Consider the following 17,567-nt stretch of genomic DNA (forward strand, 5'->3'; position numbering starts at 1 on the left):
ATATTTTTATAACATAACACACACACAGGAATAGAAATTTCAAAGGATATTCCAATGAGGCAAAGGTTCCTTCTTAGGTGCCAATGATTCAGAGAATAATATACACAAGGTGTCGAAGAACAGTCTTACCATTGTGCTTAGAGTTACAGGCCCGGAGGAGGAGATCAAAAGTGTTGCTTTCATCTGTTGGTAGAATAGTGTCCACCTGCATCTTGCAGGACAGATGGCACTAATTAGGTTTGCCCATCCGTTACTTGGCAGAGGCAATGGGTTTGAGATCTGAAAGGGTCAACCTTTCACCTGCTGGACAGTCAAGGTGAAAAGAAAAACAGAAAGAGGCCAAGTGCTGATTGTCTGGTTAGACAGTAATCATGGAACTCAGGGTCTTAGGCATTTGACCTTGTAGACTTTACATTTCTGGAAAAATAAAGGTGTTGGATGTAATGAAACAGCCAGAATGAGGCAGGAATCGCACATATAAATGGAAACCTATGAATAAACCAATGAAAGGTGAAAATTCTTATAACTATCCAGTATAATTTTTTATAGCTCATGGATTTTTAAAGCATATTACTTTTGCTCTTAAAACAACATTGCTACTTGCCTTCTCTACTAGTGTATCATTTTCCATGTTTCTGTTTCCCAAAATGTAGGTTGAAAATATATGAGTCAGTCCTGAGGGAAAAATTCCATTCTGAAAACCAATTCTCTGTGTAGATACTCTGGTGTTCCAAACATGAGCAGAATTCCCCTAGGAAATGTATAGTACTCCAGCAGCCATCACAGCTAAGTCTTATCTCTGCAGAACAATCAGGAATGAGGCAAAGGAAGAAATGCCGTATTTCAAGGCGTTCAGGATAGTCTAAGAAGCTATTCAAAGAGAACTTATAGACAGGTGGAGAGCTAGACTAAGGACAAGTGCTTGAGCAAATGAGAGTGTGACTGAGTGTGAGAAAGCCAGAGAGAATAGGGGAAGTTACCTGATCTCATCCCATAGCAAGATTTTAAAAAACAAAACAAAACAAAAACTCGCCAGACCACCAGACATTAATATGGAAGTTCCCTTAAGATAAATACAAATTAAAAGCCTACACTGTTGAAACTAGAATAGTACTACGTGTAACAGATGAAGGAAGGAGTGAAGTATTTCAGGTCTGGAGAAGGTGCATGCATATGCACATGTCTACCTGTATCTTCATCTGTGTGTGTGTGTGTCTGAGGAGGGATGACTCTTTGTTGACTAGGAGTGAGTTGATAACTCTTTGAACATTTTTATCTGTGAGAAAGATCAACAGTGTTGCACATATTTCACAGGCTGGTCTATAGTCTCCCTCTGTTACATCCTTGGTGAGCTTACAGCATTCACAAGCTGAATTGGCAGGGCACAGTCTCAGCAAGACCACTCATTTTCCCATGGAGAGAAGGCATGGTTTTGGAACTGTTTCTTCTAGTGCCTCTGTGAGCATCACAGGTTTGCTAATGCTTAACAGAATAGTAGCTAGACAGCATCAGGTTGGGGAAGCTGGCGAGCCTCTGGCTTATGATTAAGATGTAAGTTCTTTAATAAAGTGATTTTCTTTGGACTACCAAGTGGAGTTGGCTTGGGAACAGCTGGCAGAACAAAAGGAGAAATGTCATGAGAAAAAGAAAGAAAATGAGAGTCCCTGGGCTGTTAAACAAGAGAATACCCTGTACTATTATCTTAAATACATTATGTGCTATTTGGAGCTCTGGAAACAAAATATTACAGTAGAACACAGATGGTTACATGTATCACCTGAGACAACTTTACCCAAGGAGCTCACACTACTGAGAATGGACAGAAAGTTCTTAGACTGTAGGCTCAGGAACAGCCTGACTATAACCTGACACAGAGATACTAGCTAATTTTTACTGAACATTGTGTGCCAGGAACTCTGTAAATAAGTGCTTTATTATGATTAGCATTTCATTAGATTCTTTTTACAATCTCTATGGGCAATATGCCATTTCCCTACCCATTTGGTAGATATGGAAACGGAGGCCTCAAAAGATTAAAAATGTGCTCGGTCTTACAGGTAGAGTCAGGATCTGAATGGAAGTGGTAGGATGTGATGTGAGCAGAAACTTTAGCTTTGATGATGAAAATACACCTCACTGAGAAGTTGGCATGTGAGTGGCAATGTGAGAGGGTGTGTTTCAAAGTTGTGTTTCAGAGTTGTACGCAATGAAAGACCCTAATGTGCCCGGAGTATTCAAAGAAGAGCCGAGGGCCAGGTGGGCTGAAGTGTGGTGTACAAGGCAGAGAACAGCAAAGGATGGAGTCTGAGAGCTTGTGGGCAGCTAGCTCATGCAGGGCTTTGAAGATATTGCAACGATCTCAACTTTTCCTTAAAATGAAAGGTAAGCCAGTTCTATCAAATTGTGTATCATTGTAATTAGAATGACACTGAATTGGATTAGAAAAAAATTATTAGGGAAATAGGAGAGACCATTTGCTTGGAGATGTGGCCGGAGACAGAGCTGTTGGGTGGACAGGTGGAAGATGTTTTGCAAGGCCCATAAATGGTGGTCAACAATGTATCGACAATCCAAGAATGTGAAAGAAGACAGGAGCATCAGTGTAGAATGAAAGCCATAAACTTGCAATTTCATGAGGATCTACTGAAAATCAGCCACTGAAATCTACCATTTGAAGAATGGGTCAAGATAACCATTTTCTCTGAGATATTGGGAAGAAATTATGCATTTTTCTATCTAGTTGTTACAAGTATGTCTATTCGGTAGAGGTATGCTTGCTCGAGAAGCTGATTCATGAAGGCTGCCTGGCTGATTGCTCAGCTTGAAAAGTTTATTGCTTTGAAAAAGTGACCTCTTAAGGATATGGAAGAAGGGAATGCAAGTAAAATAAAAGTTTTAGAGAAAAGCAAAAATACAAGCACCAATGGAGCTGATGTCTTATCACTCAATTAATTTCAGAGTCAAAGCCCAATTTTAATTCTGAATCACCTTCTAGTTTTACTTATAAAAGACTTTTCATTAAGACAAATTAAGTAGATGAAGGTCCAGTTGTTTATTATCTCACATTAAACTATGCCTACAAAAAGACACCTGTGCAAGCCATTTGGCTGTAGTCAACTATGTTTTTTACAATTTAATTATGAATATAATTAGAATGAGTTAAGAGACAGGCTAGGCATTGGCCATAAAATTTCCAGTTTCCTAACACACACACACACACACACATACACACACACGTAACAACCACCACAACAAAAAATATCCCACAACTCTGTGAAAATGGGAGCTGGCAGGGCAGACTTTAGAAAGGGAATCTTTGTAATATTTACCTTTCTTTAAATTTTAAATTTCCTTGAAATGATACAAGAGAGGATCCTTTTATGCCATATGATTCTTACAGCTCTGGTTTCTTTACGGTCAACCTTTAAAGTCTGCTTTTTCTTTCTCTGGTTCTAAGGCAATTTGTCACTCTCACGCTTTCATGTTTAGTAACTGGTTTTAGTCAAGTACCTCTGTTTCTTTTCTCCCAAAGAGTGTCATCACAGAGTTGATGACGCATCAGAAATAGCTTGACCAAAGGGCAAGATAAAGTCAAGAGAAAAGAAAATATTTGCAAATATACTTGACTGGCTCCCCCCACCCCAATTATCTATTGAATGTATGTTTTAAAGAGGAAGTGGCATGATGGCTATAGAAATAAAAAAGCACTACAGAGAGCAGTTGGTACTTTCTGCCACATGACAATGTCTTAATTTAAATTGTTATACGAGGTTGATATGACTGACACATATCAGGGTTCTATTATGGACTGGACATGGGATAGACTGTACTTTGGAAACTAATTGCCTGGACTTTAATGGTGCTCAATCTTATGAGTAACATTTCTCACAATTTGTTTTACTTCTTAATTAATTGGCTTTTATAAAACTATCATTAAAAATTGTCTTCAGATGCATGTATGACTACAGCCTTTCCACTGAAGATTTGTATGTGATGTCATTACTGTCTCAAATTATTATTGACTTGCTTAGTCTCTAAGTGTTAAATAAATGTGTATATGTATATGTATGTATAATAAAATATTATATACAAAAACATGACATGAGTATAGAAAACATGATATATAACTAGCATTCTATCTATTCTATCTATCTATCTGTCTATCTATCTATCAATCATCTATCTACTATTTACCTATAGAAACCAGAAAGATAGCAGAGGAGATGATACTAAAATCATAGGCTTCTTCTGTTCAAGGAGTTAATGCTGATTTCATTCCCCTGATGTGAAACACATGGAGCATTGCTTAGGGATGAGAGGAAAAGGCATTATTTTTGCATACAAAGGCAACTTTGGAAACTTGAATTCAACAAATTAATAAATACTAACTTACATGTTCTAAAGCAAGTAAAAAAGGAATGAAATGAAGATGACTAAAATGAAATGATCCATGTCCTTGAACAATTGAGCTTTGGTCTAGATTGGAGTCAAATCTCTAAGCCTTTCCATCAAAAATAATAGGTAAGATATCCTTTAAGATATTGTATGAAATTACATGTCCTCACTTCCTCCTCATTTCATGATCAATACAGAGTTTCATTATTATTTCAACTGATGATTATTCGGATTTGAGAGAAGGCAGATGAAACAGAATGGATTAAGAGCACTTGTGACATTGAGATGGGGAGGGTACTTACTTGTATAAAGAAACAGAAAAAAAAATACATGTTGTGGTAGGTAGAAAAATGACCCCTCAAAGATCTCTTAAGTTTTAGAACCTGTGAATGTGTTTCCTTACATGGCAAAAGGTGCTTTGCAGATATGATTAAACTAATTATGCTGATGGGAATATTATACTTGATTATTCACGTGCTAGCATAACCACAAGGGTCTTCAAAATTAAAGATGGTAGCAGATGAAACTCCAAGGGAGGTATGACTGTGGAAGAGGTCAAAGTCACAAGATGTGAGAAAGACTTTACCAGTCATTGCTGGATGTGAAGGCTGATGAAAGAGCATTACTCACACAGGAATGCAGGCAGCTTCTAGATGTTGGAAAAAGACTGCTGGAGTCTCCAAAAAAGGAATTCAGTACTGCCAGCACTTTGGAGTGAGTTCAGTGAAACCTGAATCAGATGTTTGTCCTATAGAATTGTAATAAACTTGTATTTTTTTAAAGATTTATTTTATTTATTTGAAAGACAGAGTTATGGAGAGAGGCGGAAGACAGAGAGAGAGAGGTCTTCCACCCGATGGTTCACTTCCCAGATGGCTGCAACGGCCGGACCTGCACCGATCTGAAGCCAGGAGCCAGGAGCTTCTTTCAGGTCTCCCACATGGGTGCAGGGGCCCAAGGACTTGGGTCATCTTCTACTGCCTTCCCAGGCCATAGCAGAGAGCTGGATCGGAAGAGGAGTAGCCGGGACTAGAACTGGTACCCATATGGGATGCCGGTGCCTCAGGCCAAGGCTTTAACCCGCTGCACCACAGTGTCAGCCCCTAAACTTGTATTGTTTTAAGACACTTATTTTGGGATAATTTTTCATGACTGTGATAGGTAATGAATACACATATCACCTGCATAAGAATGGCTCTAACTCAGAAAGCAGAAAACTCCTAGCTGAACATTCTGAAGCAGTCTTGGAAGCAGCATTCCAATATGAATGAGGAAGACAACAGGATATGGAAAGAAGGCATCCAAGATAAATGAGACTCTGTAGAATACTGTATCAGAACAGAATAAGGACATTATAAAAGAAAAAAAGCAATCACAAACTCCCGGAAAAATAAGTAAAAAATATATATAAGAAAATCATGATCCAACCACAAAGAGAACCAAATGTGGTCAACAGTTTAAAGAATGCTTAGAATGCAACAAATACAGACTATTTAACCTTGTGAAGACTATTTGAGAAGTTGTGACCATGGACTCTACTAAAAAATGTTTGCAAAGCCACAGGAGTATACAGTGAGCAACGCTTACAGAATCATAATAACACAAATAGAAATGCTGCTTGTTAATTTACTAATTTGAGAAATCTCTGCAAGCACACAATAGTAATTAGAACTTAAAAGAATTAATGATCAGTTGTTGACTGGTTGTGAGAAACGAAGCAAAGAGTAGAAAGTATATACTCATGTTACAAAGTGAGGAGTTATCTAATGTTGTTGAATGTTGATGAAACAGGAAGCAGTTAAGTATATTATTTAGCACCACTATGTAATAACATGACTACCAAGTACTGGAAGGCATGAACTAGAATGAATTAATATTTATTAGGATGTAATAAAAGATGTTATCCATGACTGAAAAATCAAAAATAGAAATATTATCTAGAGTTATAAATACAGTCACTAGAAAAAATAAACATTGAACTAGCTAAATGAAGTTTCCTCTCATAAGGCCTGGGGTTGTGAAGTAATAAGTTCCAATATATTGCTTTCTATCATAAACTTTTCTGTAAGGTTTGGTTGCTTGCAAGTTGTAAGAAATTGTAAGAAAGAATATAACAAAATTAAATGTGAAATAAGTAATGTTTGAAAACAGGAATATAACATTATTGGAGGTGAGTAATTGGTTTTAGAAATAGAGATGTGTTTAAAATGTATTCAAAGAGACAATTTTTAAACAGTTGATGCTTGTAATATCTAGTAATGAATAATGGAAAGTCTTACCTTATTTCTAACCTAAAACCCAAATGCCAAAATTTCTGATTTAAATTTAATTCCAAACACAGTTTCAAAAGGAAAAGAAAAGAGAAAAATGGTTGTAATCTTATAAAGGATGATATAGAATATGTAGGTCTTACATAGGACGATATAGCAGATATTTGGCAACAGCTAGTCGGTTGTTGCTCAAGGCAATGTAAAATGATGGGAAGTATTTGTGAGTAAGAGACTGGTGCTGAATGTTAAGTGTGATGTTTTCAGTTATGTGACTTAGGATTTCTTTAAAACGTTAATTTTTTTCCAAATCACCTTTTCACCACGCATTACAGAGTAACAACACTTGAATTTGATTCTTACAGTAACTTTATGAGCTAGAAATTATCAACATAATTTTACCACTTCTTCAAAATCTCCTACTTAGTTATTTTGAGTATTAAATGAGATAATAATCAAAAACACCAATGAGTTTTTCTATTTTCTTTTATCCTCAAAAACTCTGGGAAAAGACCAATATTTAAACAGAAAATATATCACTTTTGTGTTTTTTTCCTTGAATCTTAGAGTCACTCAGAAAAAGGCGAGAACAGAGGTAAACTTAATACTTTTCCTCGAATTTAGATCTACTGGAAATGTCCAGACACCGTGCAGGCCTCTAGTCACAAGATTGCATCACCTATCATAAAACTCCATGTTTTTCTACTCAGTTCACATTTACAGTCCTAATAATGCATTTGGCACAAGTCATATCTAGGGAATTAAGTCCTTGCAGTCAGAGGGTTAAGTCCCCACGAAATAATCTGCAGGTGACCCAGTTGCATTGACCTCAAGTATACAATTTCAGATGCATAGCTGCAGCACTTGGACTCTGAAACATAAAGTAATCTCTGTGTTTTTGCTACCCCAATGAGTATTATCAGAAAGGGGATCACTATGGCAATTGCAAATTCTTAGGATATTAATATGTGTTTTTAGTCCAAAAAGAAACTATTTTAAAAAGTAAATGCCTTATGTTCACTCTTCTTGGAATATGTAATGATGACTTTGAAACACATAATGAGAATTAAAAGTAATTCAAATAGCACAAGTGGTCATTCATTGCTCGTACTAGAAATAACGTTTCCTCAGATGCAGAGCATCCCAGTTGCATGTAAAATTCCTTTTGGTCTATTCACTTTTTGATTCTTCCATGAAAGAGTAAGAGATCTCTCAACTTGGGGCCAAATAAAAGTATTAAGCCTTCACAAATGGGGCTTAGGGCGATGAAAGAGAAAAGGGAAATGTTGTTATGACAACATGAACCATGGCATTGACTGACATGCTGTCTTACTGCTTGTCCAAACAAGTGAAACCACTTTATTTACACCAACAGAGGTAATTAATTTGGTGCAGGACATTGGCTTTTCATGTAAGGAAGAAGCTGAGATCTAGATAAGCAAGCGTGAGGTAAGTGAGAAATTAGCTATTGAAGGAAGCCACTACCTCCTCAAGGCTGGATGAGTTAAGAGAACAAGGTCTGCACTACCAGATGGAAGCTGGAACCAGAGTAGGCCTGTCAGCCAAAACTGAAGCCATAGAGGAAGTGGAAACTTAGGCAAAAAAGTTAACTGAGGCATGTGGGGGAGGGATTTGAGGATAAACTAGTAAGATGTCTGGCCTTAGCTTTTTCCTTCATCCTGCTATTTCTTGCCAGCAGCTCTCAAGAACACCTATGAAATACAACTGGGTAGAGTCAACCCTTCTATAGTACAGAACATAACAGGAAAGTGCAAGTATCTGAGGGTAAGAGGCCCAGACTCAGCGCACATAGTCAATTTCCCTGTCTCTTTTCCTATAAAGCCAAGAACTCACGAGTGGATCTGATGAACATGGCACTCTGTAGATTTTACGAGAGCGAACGTGAGCTATGGTCAAGCCCGATGGCCTTCTAGGACTTGGTATGAATATCCTTATAATTTTGAAAGATTTTTTTTTAGTTGAGTTCGCATGAAATGCAGTAAAAGTATCTCCATTGGTGTGGGTTTTACCATTACTATGGAACTAGGTGGCAATTCTCTCATTGATTAGGGATATTTTATTATGACTTATAATCTAGAGTTTACCCTGAGTTTGAAACATATGAAATAGCTTCACGGCTGTGCCAGATAGATGGGTTAGGAAATGTGTGTCTTTGCTCAGCATTAGAACTTATTTCTCAGCCACATTACACTGTTGGTTAGTCCCTCCATTTCACACATTAAACAACAAAAACATTTTTAAAGATTTTATTTATTTATTTGAGAGGTAGAGTCACAGACAGTGAGAGGGAGAGACAGAGAGAAAGGTCTTCCTTCCATTGGTTCACTCCCCAAATGGCCTCAACGGCCGGAACTGCGTCGATCCGAAGCCAGGAACCAGGTGTTTTTTCCAGGTCTCCCATGTGAGTGCAGGGGCCCAAGGACTTGGGCCATCTTCTATTGCTTTCCCAGGCCACAGCAGAGAGCTGGATTGGAAGAGGAGCAGCCGGGACTAGAATCGGTGCCCATATGGGATGCTGGCACCGCAGGTGGAGGATTAACCTACTGTGCCACAACAAAGACATTTAATTCTGAGTTAGTTAAGGCACACTTGCTGACTATTGTTGTCTATCTGGGCTGCTATACGATACACCATAAGGGGCTGGTGCTGTGGCATAGAGGGTAAAGCTGCCGCTTGCCGTGCTAGCATCCCATATGGGTGCTGGTTCAAGTCCCGGCTGCTCCTCTCCCAGTCCAGCTCTCTGCTATGGCCTGGGAAAGCAGTAGAAGATGGCCTAAGTCCTTGGGCCCCTGTACCGGCATGGGAGACCTGGAAGAAGCTCCTGGCTCCTGGCTTCAGATCGGCACATCTCCAGCCATTGCAGCCACTTAGGGAGTGAACCAGCAGATGGAAGACCTCTCTCCCTGCCTCTGCCTCTCTGTAACTCTGACTTTCAAATAAATAAATAATTTTTTTAAAAAAAGATGCACCATAAATTGGGTGGCTTACAAAACAGAGATTTATTTCTCATAGTTCTAGAGGCTGAGCATTCCCAGATTAAGGTGCCAACCAGTACAGTGTCTGGTTAGGGCCCACTTTCTGGTCCCTAGATGACAATTTCAAGCTGTGTCCTCACATGGTAGAGGAGGTGAACAGTCTCTCTGGGACTTTTTTTATATGGGGTTCACCACTGCTCCATCCTCATGACTAATTGCTTTGCAAAGGCCCCACTCCCACATACTTTGGGGGACAGAATTTCAACATTTGAATTTTTGTGGGACAGAAACTTTTAGCTTGTAGCCCTGAGTTCAAGCATCCTTGTCCTGAACAATGTGGAAAAAACTCTCCTGTCTCTTCTCTTTCAGATCATTTTCTCAAATAAAACACTTGGAGGGGCTAGCACCGTGGCGCAGGATTTGGGCACCAGTTCAAGTCCCGGTTGCTCCACTTCCGATGCAGCTTCCTGTTAAGTTCCATGCTAATGCACCTGGGAAAGCAGTGGAACACGGCCCAAGTGCTTGGGCCCCTGGACCTTTGTGGGAGACGTGGAAGAAGCTCCTGGCTCCTGGCTTTGGTGTGGCTCAGCCCTGGCTATTGCAGCCATTTGGGAGATAACCAGCAAATGGAAGGTCTCTCTCTCTTAATTTCTCTCTCTCTCTTCCTCCCTTCCTACCTCCCTCCCTTTCTATGTAACTCTGCCTTTTAAATGAAAATAAAAATCTTTAGGAAAACAAAAAAGCTCAGCTTGAGAAAGCCCAGTAACATTTGTATAGTATCTTACATTTGTAATGTCCTTTTTAAAATGTTCTGTCTCAGAATAGTTTCAAATTCTCAAAACAAAATTTTTGAGGTAGTAATACAAACGGTTCCCATATACCCCTCATCCCTTTTCCCCTATTAACGTCTCATATTAATATATTTTTCACAGTTAACGAACCGCACCCAGCTTTCCTTTTTAATTCAGACTACTTTATCCTTCCCACTCCTCTCAGCTTCTAGGAATCAGCATACTGTGTTCAGATTGAGTCGTTTTTAAATTTTAGTTCTCACATATAAGGGAGAACATGCAGTATTTGTCACATTGAGTCTGGCTTATTTATCTTAACACCACGTCCTCCAGTTCCTTCCATTTTGCTTAAATAACAGGACTTCATTCTTTTAAAGAGCTGACTAGTATTCCATTGTGTATATATACCACAATTTCTTTATTCATTCATCTGATGATGCACAACTTGGTTGATTCTATATTTTGGCTGCTGTAAACAGTGCTGCTACAAACATGGTGGAGCTGATACCTCTTTGATACAATGTGTTCACTTCTTGTGGGTGTATACCCAGTAGTAGGATTGCTGGATCATGTGGCAGCTCTATTTCTACTTTTAAGAAATCTCCTTACTTTTTCCCACAAGGACAACACTAATTTACATTCCACCAACAATGCATAAGAGCTCCCATCCTTCCCATCCTCCCCAGCATTTGTTACTCTTTGTCTCGTTAATAATAGCCATTCTGACAGGGGTGAGGTGATACCTCAATGTGGTTTTGATTTGCATTTCCCTGATGGCTAGTGATATTGACCATTTGAAAAATATTTCTTAACCACTATTTCATTCATTCTCATGACAACCCATTGTACAAGTGTTGGCAGAAAACTTTTGCTGTCGCCTCAGTTCCAGTTGCATGCTGCCTGCCTCAACTCTGCCTCGTTCAGTCATGGCCATAATTATGTTTCTGGAATTCTAGACAAATTTAAACGTTAGTATAGGACATCCCAGTTGTTCCAATTCTTTTCAGAAATTCAAAGAACATACCCTCAAATGATTTACAAGGGCCTGCCTTCTATATCTCTTAAGCTTAAGAGAATGGCTTGCCTAATTCCTTTAGAACCAGGTTGGTTAAAAGTAGTTTAAAAGATGGGCATTCTATACCAGAGCCCCCAAAGTGCCATGTGTACAGATATATTTCCAAATGAGATAATTCTCACTTGAAATTGTGGAGATTGTGATACCAAATTTGTGTGATTTCTTTAAATGTTCCAGTGAAAGACAGTAGCCAGTGCAAGACCCTTCTACATTCCATGAGCACGCTGCCCCAGCATTGCGAGTGGTCTGCCATGTTTCCATATTCCAACACAGGATAGCGGAATAAGCTGTTATGGTAGTGTGTGTTGGTTTATTTTTTCTTTATTCTTCCTTTTTAAATAAAGTTGAGAGAGCCTGGGAACTATGAAATATTGCTCTCCTTGAGAAGTGGAATGTGCTCATGAAATGAAAAGTAATGACAAGGGATAAGAGCTCCAGCCCAACCTCAAATCTCAGAATTAGGATTTTTACGTTAAACAGCCACAACAACCCAGTCTGAAATTGTGAACAGGCAGTGGGAGAAAGACCTTGAGAGAAAAATCTCTTCTTTATACCTCTTAAGAACATTTTGCCAGAGCTTTAAACAAGTGTGAAGGCTTTCGTGAATGAAAAAACAAACAAAAAAAACGCAACAAACTAACAGAAAAAAGGGGTGATTTCAGGGGCTGTTCTCTAATATGAGCCCAGCACCTCCCCTCTCTCACTAATGGGAATACTGCATGCACAGCTCGCCAAGATCTGAACTCCTAAGTAGAGCATTTTTCTTCTTGGAGATTTTTCTCTCCTTGGTACTTTAATTAAGCCCCTGCCAGGCTTGCAAGCTTTTTAATTTTACCTTTCTTTCTTCTTTCTTTCTTTTCTTCCTCCTTAAATTAGCCTGCTTGCCAGGAAACTTTTTCCAAGCTGTCACAGTTTGAGTAAGTATACTCTAAGATATTACATTTAGAGATGTGCTATAGTTGCTTCTCCAAGGATCCATGGCAGATTCTCTGCATTTGGAAAAGATTTTCCTTACTACCTTCCTTCCTTCATTCATCCATCCGCTCATTCATTCTCTTATTTTTACTTAAGTATGGGTCTGTGTGTTTCATGAATGAGAAAATATTAGAAAAAGGAAGCTTCATTGAGTGTACAATGGCTACTGGTTAATAAAAAATATAACTTATCCTCCCATAAAGTCATCAATGTAACAGAAGAAACTAGCTGTTAATTAATTTGATATTCACACTGCTCATTTGTAGCCAACTATTTACTATTGTTAGTGGGTGAAGGGTGAGTGAGCCAAGAGAACTTGATGTCTCAATTGGTGATTGAACACCTATTTACTGAAATGTAATATTTAATTTACTTAAGTCCTTTTTCCAAGACCCTTAAATTCATTGCAATTCTGAAAAGTATAAAGGCAGGAAATAGGAGAGCGAAAGGTGACCCTTTTGAAGCGTATTCCATGGGAAGCTATTTAATTTGAGGAGGCACAGTTAAAAATTGGCCACCCTAAAGCAATGCCATCTTCTTTTCTTACTCTTAATTTTTTAAAAACCCAGATAATGTTTCAGAGCCTGAAATAAAACAAGTCATCAAAAAATACAAAAACAAAAATGACAGATATGGAGCACTGGGAACATGATCTGTTCTCCACGGTTATTATTATCATCATTCCTATTATTTACTTAGTAATTCCACGATGCCAGTTTATTCCACCAACTGTTCCTTTCTGTGAGGTACTTACTGATCGCCTCCACAAAGCGCTCAAAGAAACTGTAAGGGAAGAGCGGCTCAGGCAGCTCCCGGAAAAACATCTTCAGTGCTCCGGTGACAACGTGGATGTCCTCCCACTGGCTGTCGTCCAAATTCAGCTTCTCTTCTGGGAAAACACGAGGAGAAATGGAACAACTGGTTTTAATGAAACAATTACAAGACACTAATTATTATGTTAATGTTTGCCTACTATCATCAGCAACCGTTAACAGCCTTCTGCACCTAGAGGTTTGGTGCTGTGCGTGGTTTTTTTTTTTTTTTTTTTTTTTCCCCTTTTCCGTAGGAAGGGAACATTTTCAATGGAATACCATCTGTAGGAATGCAGCTAACAAAAAAACAAGAGACACAAAGAGACAGTGCCATTGACACAGTATGTCAGATACATTTATTCCCATAATGCATCAGTATGAAAATTAGCATCGCAGCTCAACATGATTCAAAGCTATTTGGTTTTGAGGCCGAGGGGCTAAGAGTTGCCAATGATGGCCGGCTCAAGGGACCGGCCTAAAGGCCTTGCTGAGCCAACAGGAGACATATGCTAAACATGGCAATAGAAAATGAGTTATTGCTTTACATGTGTTAGCCTTGCTATGTACAAGGGAATAATGGGTAACACTTTTTCCTTTTTTTTCTTTGCCTGAATATAAAGTCAGCAAGGAATAGAATACTGAGTGAGAATGGATATTAATTCCTTCTTATTGCTTCAAAAATATCTTTTTTTAGTTTTCATCTCAGTGAGGAAAACGCACCCAGCAACAATATTAGACAGACCCCTGTTGGCCTACGCAGGCTATGCAAAGCTGTCAGAAATGATAACACACCAAAGACAAACCACAAGTGCTTACCAACTCTTTTTAGAAACAACAGAAATGTTTGCTTGGGAAGCCTGAATGAGTTGAGACATTAAAATACTAAAGAAAGTAAATGCCAAGATGAAGGTTTTAGTACAAACAAAGTGTGCTGGGCAATTGTTTTTCTTCCTTTTCACCCTCAACATGAAAGTCTGGAATCATTCTCAACCAAGAAATGGACGTATTAATGTCTGAAAGTGACATCCTCACATACAATTAAAAAGAAGCAAGGCACAGAGGCATTGCTTTTGATCCATAGGATTTGTCTTTCTAAACGAGCAACATGGAAAAGATTTTGGATCCTGGGCTTAAGGAAAACTAGAACTAATCTTTTTGGACAATCTGGGGGTTAACTGAAAAGGCAAGAGTCCTGGCAAGAACTTAACAGCTATTTGGTCAGCTAGAATTTGTTTTTTTACTGATATCTTGGGCTTACGTTCATATTTTCCCTTGGTGTCAGTTTTATGAATGTCAAGGAGCATTGTGCACCAAAAATGTAAGAAAAGCTGAGAATTGTCACTGTAGGGATTCTCTGCATGAGCTGTTTTGCTAATAGTGTTCATGTCCTTTTAAAAATATTAGCCCAAATCTTGATCAGAGCTTTTTTATTTTTTTCTAAATGGTCTATTATTTCCAGGGCTAGTAAGTGGCGTTCCTGCTCAATAGTGTGTTTGAAAAGAGAAGGAACGAAGGTGGAGCTGTTTATTTCAAATGGGTTATTTTCTTCTTCTCTTTCAGTCTTCATTCCTACCTCAATCATAACACAATAATATGATCCACAACAAAATCAGCAGAGGAGACCTTCTTTCTGCCCCGCAATCATTTTTGATTGATTGTATTTCAACAATTAGTCTTTTATTTGGCTACACACTATTGAAATAGGCGACAGCATCTTAGCAGGCCAGCTTTAAACAGTCAACTGTTAACAATAGCATCAAAAAGGGAGACCTGATGGGGTTTACTGTCACTTTAAAGAACGGGGTTTTCACATTGTTGAAATCTGTCAGATATTTTGAAATGTCCCTCTCACTATGGTGCCACACCCCCTGCGTGCCCTTATAATAAAATTGGTTTTACTCCTGATTAAATCATTTTCTCCCTACCCACTACCATACTTCTCATAATGGACCTGTGCGCTCTACAGCTGGTGTTCTTCCCATGGTACCAATTCTTACTTTATCTTTTAAGCACTTTGCTGCTAAGATCTCATGCAGAGTGCTTATGTTTTGTTAAGAGCTTCATTCTTAGAGAAATAGCTTAACACATGTTCTAAAAATGTTGTACAACTTATTGCTTAAAACACATTTAGAAAATGTATAAGTACTGTAGCTTTGGCACTGAACTTTAAGTGGAAAGCTAAACACACACACACACATACACACACAACTATCTCCACCAACAATTCATGAGAAAGTCCAAAACAAAATGCCATTTTGGTCCAACCCTTCGAGAGTACTGCATGAAAGTGTTCAGCAGGTAAAAAAAAAGAGAATGATTTTATTGAGAGCAATAACAAATACTAACATATAATTGCTTAACCAAAGGAAAGTGTGAGTGATATTAGTCATTTCCACATAAATATCAGCTAATTCAAGTAAATGTAAAAATGGAATATCTCAATATTTACAAGAGAAATTTACCAATCAGTAACTAACATTGATTATACCCACTTAAAATGTCCTACACTGTAATATCAATATCCTCTTGTGTCACTTACAGTACTTCTTCTATAGAGATACTTCTATTTATTGAAATAAAAAGATAGCAATTTGCAGATTTCTAATAAGTAATTTAAACAAACAATATGACAGGTAGTTGGAAAAAGTCTTTTGGAAAGTGTTAGCTAGTTTTTATATCACATTTTTCATTAAAAAAACAACAACAACAACAACTAAGGTTAAGATTTTTTTGTAAACCAGAGGGTGATAAGGCATACTTTTCAAGGCCACTGTGGTTAATCAAAACATACAGTGAAGTCCATATAATACTCTTTTTCATGAAACCAATCAGTCCCCAAGATGAACAAACCATAACCCTATCCCAGTGTCCACAGCCATCTTCACAAAAACATGTATTTATTTACTTGAAATGCATTTACAAATGGGGAGGGAGGAATAGAGGGGGAGAGAAAAAATGAGAGGGAGTGAGAGAGGGAGGAAGGGAAGGAGAGAATTTCTGCCATTTGCTGGTTTACTTGCCAAAATGGCCAGAGTTGGGCCAGGCCTAAGCCAAGAGCCAGGAGCTCATCCAGTTCTCCTCTGTGGGTGGTGGCCCAAGCACTAGAGCCATCTTCTGCTGCTTTCCTAGAAACATCAGCAGGGAGCTGGATTGGAAGCAGAGCAACCATGTCAGGAATGGTGTCCATATGGGATGCTGGCATCACAGGGAGTGCCTTAACCCATTGTGCACAACACCGGCCCCATCATCTGCATTATTTGCTAAGTATTTTTTAACTAAACTGTTAGCCATGATGCTATCTTACACTTCTCCTTTTTCCAAATATATCAGGGTATCTCAACATTGGTGTACACTATTGACATTTGTGTTTGGACAATTCTTTGTTGTAGGGGCTGTCCTGTGCATTCTAGGATGTTTTTGTACTATCTGTGGCCTCAACTCACCAGTTGCCAGATGTATTTTCTAGTGGTGATGATGAAAAATGTCTCTGGATATTGTCAAATGTCTCCTTATGGTGCAACATCATTCCTTGTTGAGAACCATTATAATGGAGTCTATAAGTATCACTAGAAGTTACCCAAAAATATTGATTCATAAATATTACCCTATGTGGGCAGATTACTAGAAAATTGGAAACACACATACTGAGATTTTCCAGATAAGAACTTAAAAACTGTTAATTATTGGTAAAATCTTTTGTAGAACAAAGTTCAGACGACCACCTCCAGAGGACTTGACAACAAAAATGATAGCCAACAATTATTTATTTTGTGCTTGCACTGTACCTAGGACTATGCTATACACCCTACAGTCATTATCTAATTCAGATTTTTATGTAAGATAATGAGGTAGATGCTACTTTTATCATCAAATCCCTTTCATAGATAGCTAAAAGGAAGCATGGATGGATTAGGTAAATTTCTCATTGATGACAAGTGATGAAACCAGGTTTAAGGAGCCAACAAGTCCTCACTATGTTCAAAACCAGTTCAGACTTAATTTTGCCTGACAGAAGCAGAAAGGGAAAAGTCAACTGGACAGTACTTGAAGGTAGTAATAGATAAACCATTACTTCAAAGATAGTGATTTTTACATTTTATCCCTAAATGTCTTAATTGAGGCTGTGCTTTTCACCTGTAAAGTAACTTTGATATTTAATAATTACCTATTTGTAGAAAGCACAGATTCTTATATAAGCAGATACAAAACAAGTGAGTAATAAAACCAAATTGCATTAGGAAAGGAGAAGGAATGGA

At 38.3% G+C, this 17,567-nt stretch overlaps 1 protein-coding gene across 2 annotated transcripts in view; it reads right to left on the reverse strand.

Annotated features, from left to right (window-relative positions):
* ARHGAP15 (Rho GTPase activating protein 15) overlaps window positions 1-17,567 on the reverse strand; it is a 662,169-nt gene that overhangs the window by 132,556 nt on the left and 512,046 nt on the right. For both annotated transcript variants that reach the window (XM_017342824.3, XM_051849585.2), the window contains exon 12: window positions 13,254-13,388. In XM_017342824.3, the coding sequence (XP_017198313.1) occupies window positions 13,254-13,388 (135 nt within the window). The remainder of the gene's footprint in view (window positions 1-13,253; window positions 13,389-17,567) is intronic.

Source organism: Oryctolagus cuniculus, chromosome 3, assembly GCF_964237555.1.
Source record: "Oryctolagus cuniculus chromosome 3, mOryCun1.1, whole genome shotgun sequence".
Classification (NCBI taxonomy): domain Eukaryota; kingdom Metazoa; phylum Chordata; class Mammalia; order Lagomorpha; family Leporidae; genus Oryctolagus; species Oryctolagus cuniculus.